Source organism: Rutidosis leptorrhynchoides, chromosome 3 (assembly GCF_046630445.1).
Source record: "Rutidosis leptorrhynchoides isolate AG116_Rl617_1_P2 chromosome 3, CSIRO_AGI_Rlap_v1, whole genome shotgun sequence".
Taxonomy (NCBI): domain Eukaryota; kingdom Viridiplantae; phylum Streptophyta; class Magnoliopsida; order Asterales; family Asteraceae; genus Rutidosis; species Rutidosis leptorrhynchoides.
In genome coordinates, this window is record NC_092335.1 from 143,022,063 (window position 1) to 143,028,395 (window position 6,333).

Sequence of the window (6,333 nt, forward strand, 5' to 3'; positions counted from 1 at the left end):
TATAGGGAACTGAAAGAGGCATTTGAAACTATGAGAGGTGATTTCAAGAACCAGTATAAAGATCTTAGAGCTTATGCTAATGAGCTCCTTCGATGTAATCCGGGTACAACAGTTAGAATTTTAACTGAACCAGGTGATCCAAATGCAACCACTAATGTCTTCAAGAGAATATATATATGTTTGGGTCCTTTAAAATAAAGGTTTTGGGAATTGGGGAGAGACCTAATTGGAATGGATGGTGCACACATGAAACCACCTGCTACTGGACACATCTTGACTGCAGTAGGATTGGATAGTAACAATGGTATGTATCCAGTGGCATATGCTATGGTGGAGCAGGAAAAGTACAACTCTTGGAGTTGGTTCTTGGAATTGTTGGGTGATGATTTAGGACTAACAAGGCAATCAAACTTTACCTTCATTAGTGACCGACAAAAGGTTAGTTGATTTAGTCTGTTCTTCATACTTTAATTTATATGTTATACTTATTAATGATTCAATATTGTAGGGTCTACTACAAGCTGTTGCAAGAATGTATCCATGTGCTGAACATAGGTTTTGCTTAAGGCATATACATGAAAATATGAAGAGAAAAGGTTTCAATGGTGAAGCATATAAAAAGCACTTATGGAAGTGTGCTAGTGCCACAACTGTTTGTCATTTTGAAAAGGCAATGCTCGACTTAAAAGGTTTTAGTAAAGAGTGTCACACTTATTTATCCAAGATACCTCCAAGCCCTTGGTCAAAAAGTCACTTCTCTGGTAAACACATGTATTTTGTTATTAAATACATATACTTTGGTATGCATGTTTAAATGTTAGTAATTATATGCCTATTTAAATGTTACAGGTAGGGCAAAGTCTGATGTATTATTGAATAACATATGTGAGGTTCTAAATCGATGGTTGCTTGATGCTAGAGACAAGCCTATAATCACTGCATTAGAATATGTGAGAGAGTATCTAATGAAAAGGATAGTGAAAAATATGAACAGAGCTGCTAAGAGTGATGGACCACTAACACCAACTGCAACAAAACTATTTGAGTTAATTAAGAAGGATGCTAATCATTGCACAGTCTTGTGGAGTGGTAGTAATCTTTATCAGGTAAATGGACCTCATGGTGAGCAATGTGTAGTTGATATAGATGAAATAAAGTGTGCTTGTAGGAAATGGGAAATCACAGGGATTCCATGTAAGCATGATGTAGCATGCTTTTGGAACATGGCAGCTTATTCACAACAGGTTGGTCCGGTTGAGAGATGGTTTCATCGAATCTACTATTTAGAAACTTGGAGAAGAACATATAGTTTCACCATTAATCCAATTAATGGTAGATCTATGTGGCCTAAACCAAGTTTCCCTAACAAACTACTACTGATCAATCCTAGATTATCCTATTACGGTTAATCAAGGATTGAGTGCAATGAGGGGGTATAGTGGATGTCGATTATGGTTTTGGGACCTTATTGTCATATTTCGTTAAGCGCTAAACGATCAACAACCATGTCCCGGTCTTCGCAAATTACCTTAACCAAACAATGATTTAGTCTCGGGCAAAGTCACGAGAGAAATCAATATGGCTAGGGCAACCCTTCCAGAATCAACAACCTAAAATGAGAGGCCAAGCTCCCTATTTATAGGTCCAGGAGTTACGCAGAAGTAAGTTGTGCGGGCACTTAGACGTTCTGCATAAACACTGCGAGAAGCCTTCGCACTCTTTAATGTTCTGCGCAATCCCACCGCATTCACACTGCGGTTCAATTGTCTTGTGCTTTTGCCTTCAAATGGCCTTTCGCACTGAATATATACATATACATAAGTATGTATATGATCAAGTCCCCACAGTTTATTGTGTTACATTTTCGCAGAAAAAGTAAGACAATAAACTCTTAAAAAAGAAAAAGTTATAGTTTGTCCTTTTGTGCATATGATGGACGCACTACAGTGAGGCATAAAAGTATTATTATTTTTCCGTAACGGCTATTGTTGTATTTGCTGAGTTTTTATCTGCGCATATATCCGTTAAGGGATTATACCGTTGAAATTACATTTTCCTCCATATATATAGAAGTTGATTATCATTTTTTCCATCATACTTTCTCTCTCAGTTATATTGATTCATTCACACAAACAACTTTCACATTTACTCATCATCATCATCATGAGGGTTTCTGAAATCGAAAAGAAAGATGACACAAAAGCATTTCTCGCAGAGAGGCTTAAGAGCCCCGAGTCAAAATCATCATCAAAGGCTGCACAAAAATCTCCTACCACCAGCGCTCAACGAACAACAATGACTCCCAGCAAACGACCCGCAACCTCTCCACTTACAAGATCCGCGAAGAGGTTTACGCGGTCTAGCTCAATTGTTCCACCTGCATCTGAGACTGGTAATGCGAATCGTCACATATTATAATTTGTATTTTCAATAACACCTATAGTGTTCTGTCATTTTAATATTTCTTCCTTCGTTTATATTCCTTATACGTGTTGCAGCAGAGACATCCATTACTCCACCACCATCTACACAGGTGTGATGCCCCGTACAAAACCATCGTGTACGAATCATCAACAACAGGATCATTACAAGGTTAAGTACTATATGCGTTTTCAAAAAGAGTTTGCATTCAATAATAAAGTGATGTCTAAACCAACATCGAATGTTTTACAATCCAAAAGCATGCTTCACTAAGTAGAAGAAAATGATAAGTGTATGTGACCACAATGGTTGTTACAAGTCATAGTTCAAAAGTACAAATGTTTGAATGCAAAATAAAGTAGTCCATGCGATAACAACTCTAAGCAGTGGGTGTCTACAGCACGACTAGTACACAGCGGAAGCTAACCTCAAGCACCTGAGAAAAACATGCTTAAAAATGTCAACACAAAGGTTGGTGAGCTATAGTTTAAGTATAACAGTATGTAAGATAGGCCACGAGATTTCAGTGCTACAAAGAGCGTTTCAAAACAGTAAGATAAAGTATATGTTAACCGTGGGCACTTGGTAACTAACTTAACATTTATACCCCCTGAAAGTACACTTGGCAAGTGCGTATGTCTACGAAGTATTAAATACTCGTTAAATGCTAGCGCGACTAGCCCGAGTGGGGATGTCAAACCCTATGGATCCATATCTAAGATTCGCGTTCACCGGTTCAAAAACCAATGACTAAACGTTACCGAGCTAAAGGGAATGTTTTTGCCGTTGTATAACCCACACATATATAAGTTTAAGTACTCGTGCCTAGTATGTAAAACATAAAATCCGCATGTATTCTCAGTTCCCAAAATAAGTTAAAGTAAAAAGGGAATGCTATAACTCACAATGATAAAGTAGTCGTAAAGTCGGTTCGAAAAAGGTGTGCAAGTAATCGGTCCGAAGGTCCTCAACCTAAGGCAAATAATACTAAGTCAGTGAATCATCTTAATAGGTTTAAAAGTATGTATTTAAGGTCATAAAGGTCATCATCATTCATCATCAAACAAAAGACGTAAAGTAGGTTTCGTTTATGAAAGTAGTTTAAAACAAAGGCTGATTTCGATCAGTCACCACGGCCTCTACCCTTACTGAATTAAGGTGAGACCAGTGGCCGTGGCTCCGTATATGAGTCCCTTAAGTGTGGTTAAAATTTACAGAAGCAAACTCGTCTTCATTTAACCGTGGTGACGGTTTAAGTGCGAGTAGGTCTGAAATTTCTGCACAACGTTAAAAGACATAGTGACGCTCGGAGGGCCATAAATCCTAAACCGTAACTCGGATTAAGACGAGTTGATAATGCCAAAAATGAACACATATTTTATAGCATTATTCTCCAAGAAAGACAAGATTTTAGTTGGTATTGTTCGATTTACAAGCGATATTCGTTTAAATATTAAAAAGAGAAGATAAAAGGCAGATTCGACAAATTGAAGACAAAAAAGGTCCAAAGAGCTAAAAAGTACAAGATTCAATCAAAAAGGTTCAAAATATTGATGAGGAACGTCTCAAAATGACAAGAGTACAAGTTACAAGACGCAAAGTACGCGATTTAAAATAATACGCGAGGACGTCCGAAAATCCGGAACCGGGACCTGAGCCTAGAAGAAACGCGCGACGCAACGGACTAAAAAGATCTACTCAACTATGCATATAAATATAATATAATATATAAATAATTATTAAAATTATTTATATATTTATATTATTTATTTATTATGTCGACAAGCAATCTGACAAAACAACATGAGCTGTAATTTCCTACCATGCGACTCGCATGGCAGGAAGGCCAAAGTCATGCGAGTCGCATGGCTTACTTTTCCAGGCCAGGTCTATAAATCTCGCGTGTTTTGTTCAGTTTTAGGTACACTATAAAATCTATATCTTTTTCTTCTCTTATCATACGTAAAATTTATATATATATATATAATTTATATTTTAATTTTAATTTTAATTCTAATAATAAGGGTATGTTAGCGAATGTTGTAAGGGTGTAAGTCAAAATTCTGTCCGTGTAACGCTACGCTATTTTTAATCATTGTAAGTTATGTTCAACCTTTTTTATTAATGTCTCGTAGCTAAGTTATTATTATGCTTATTTAATCCGAAGTAATCATGATGTTGGGCTAATTACTAAAATATTAATTGGGCTTTGTACCATAATTGGGGTTTGGACAAAAGAACGACACTTGTGGAAATTAGACTATGGGCTATTAATGGGCTTTATATTTGTTTAACTAAATGAAAGTTTGTTAATGTTAATATAAAGATTTACAATTGGGCGTCCCTATAAATTACCATATACACTCGATCGGACACGATGGGCGGGGTATTTATATGTACGAATAATCGTTCATTTAACCGGACACGGGAATGGATTAATAGCCACTAGAATAATTAAAACAGGGGTGAAATTACATTCAAGGGTAATTGGTGTAATTGTTAACAAAGTAGTAAAACCTTGGTTTACACGCAGTTGATAACCTGGTGTATTCATTAAACAAAGTATTAAAACCTTGTTACAATTCGAATCCCCAATTAGTTGGAATATTTAACTTCGGGTATAATAATAATTTGATGAGGACACTCGCACTTTATATTTATGACTGATGGACTGTTATGGACAAAAACCAGACGGACATATTAAATAATCCAGGACAAAGGACAATTAACCCATGGGTATAAAACTAAAATCAACACGTCAAACATCATGATTACGGAAGTTTAAATAAGCATAATTCTTTTATTTCATATTTAATTCCCTTTATTTTATATTTAATTGCACTTCTAATTATCGCACTTTTATTTATTGTTATTTAATTGCACTTTTAATTATCGTACTTTTTTAATTATTGCAATTTTATTTTATCGCACTTTTATTATTCACAATTTCATTATCGTTATTTACTTTACGCTTTAAATTAAGTCTTTTATTTATTTAATATTTTACATTAGGTTTTAACTGCGACTAAAGTTTTAAAATCGACAAACCGGTCATTAAACGGTAAAAACCCCCCTTTATAATAATAATATTACTTATATATATGTTTGTATTTTTATAAAAGTAAATTAATATAGCGTTGAGCTTTGTTTAAAGATTTCCCTGTGGAACGAACCGGACTTACTAAAAACTACACTACTGTACGATTAGGTACACTGCCTATAAGTGTTGTAGCAAGGTTTAAGTATATCCATTCTATAAATAAATAAATATCTTGTGTAAAATTGTATCGTATTTAATAGTATTTCCTAGTAAAATATAAGCTATTTTATATACACCCCGCTGCACATCAAGTATTTTTGGCGCCGCTGCCGGGGAACGCCGAAGCGAAACGTCAATATAAAAATTTTTTATTAAGTCTTAATTAGTTTTTATAATAAATATATATTTTTAATTAAAAAAAAATATATATAAAAATTTAAAATCTATTAAAACCAAAAAAAAAAAAGTATTTTAAATATATTTTTAAGTTTTTCTTTTATTTTTACAAAATTATAAAGTATTTTAAGTTTATTTTTAGTTTTTAAAATTAAGTTTTATTTTAATTATATATATATTTATCTTTTAAATATAAAACGGAAAATATTAATACAATTAATAAATATTTAAAATATTACGAACTGAACCTGTTGTTTGAACCCCCATTTGAACCGGCTCAGCAGGTCATGCGACTCGCATGACCTTTTCCCCTGAACCCATGCGACTCGCATGATGGTTCTGACAGGCCACAATCTTTGCCCTAATTCTGCATTTAATGCGGAGTAATATATTATTATTATTATAAAACCTAGTTTGTTTTTATTATTATTAATTAAGTTTTTAGTTTAATTATTTTTAATTACTTTTAATTAGTT

At 34.1% G+C, this 6,333-nt stretch overlaps 1 protein-coding gene across 1 annotated transcript; it reads left to right on the forward strand.

The window, feature by feature from the left end:
- Positions 1-231: 231 nt before the first annotated feature.
- LOC139900444 (uncharacterized) lies at positions 232-2,539 on the forward strand. Its single transcript, XM_071883216.1, has 5 exons — positions 232-438; positions 509-761; positions 850-1,194; positions 2,111-2,392; positions 2,499-2,539. The coding sequence occupies exons 1-5, from the start codon at positions 232-234 to the stop codon at positions 2,537-2,539; spliced, it is 1,128 nt and encodes a 375-aa protein (XP_071739317.1).
- The last annotated feature ends 3,794 nt before the right edge of the window (positions 2,540-6,333 follow it).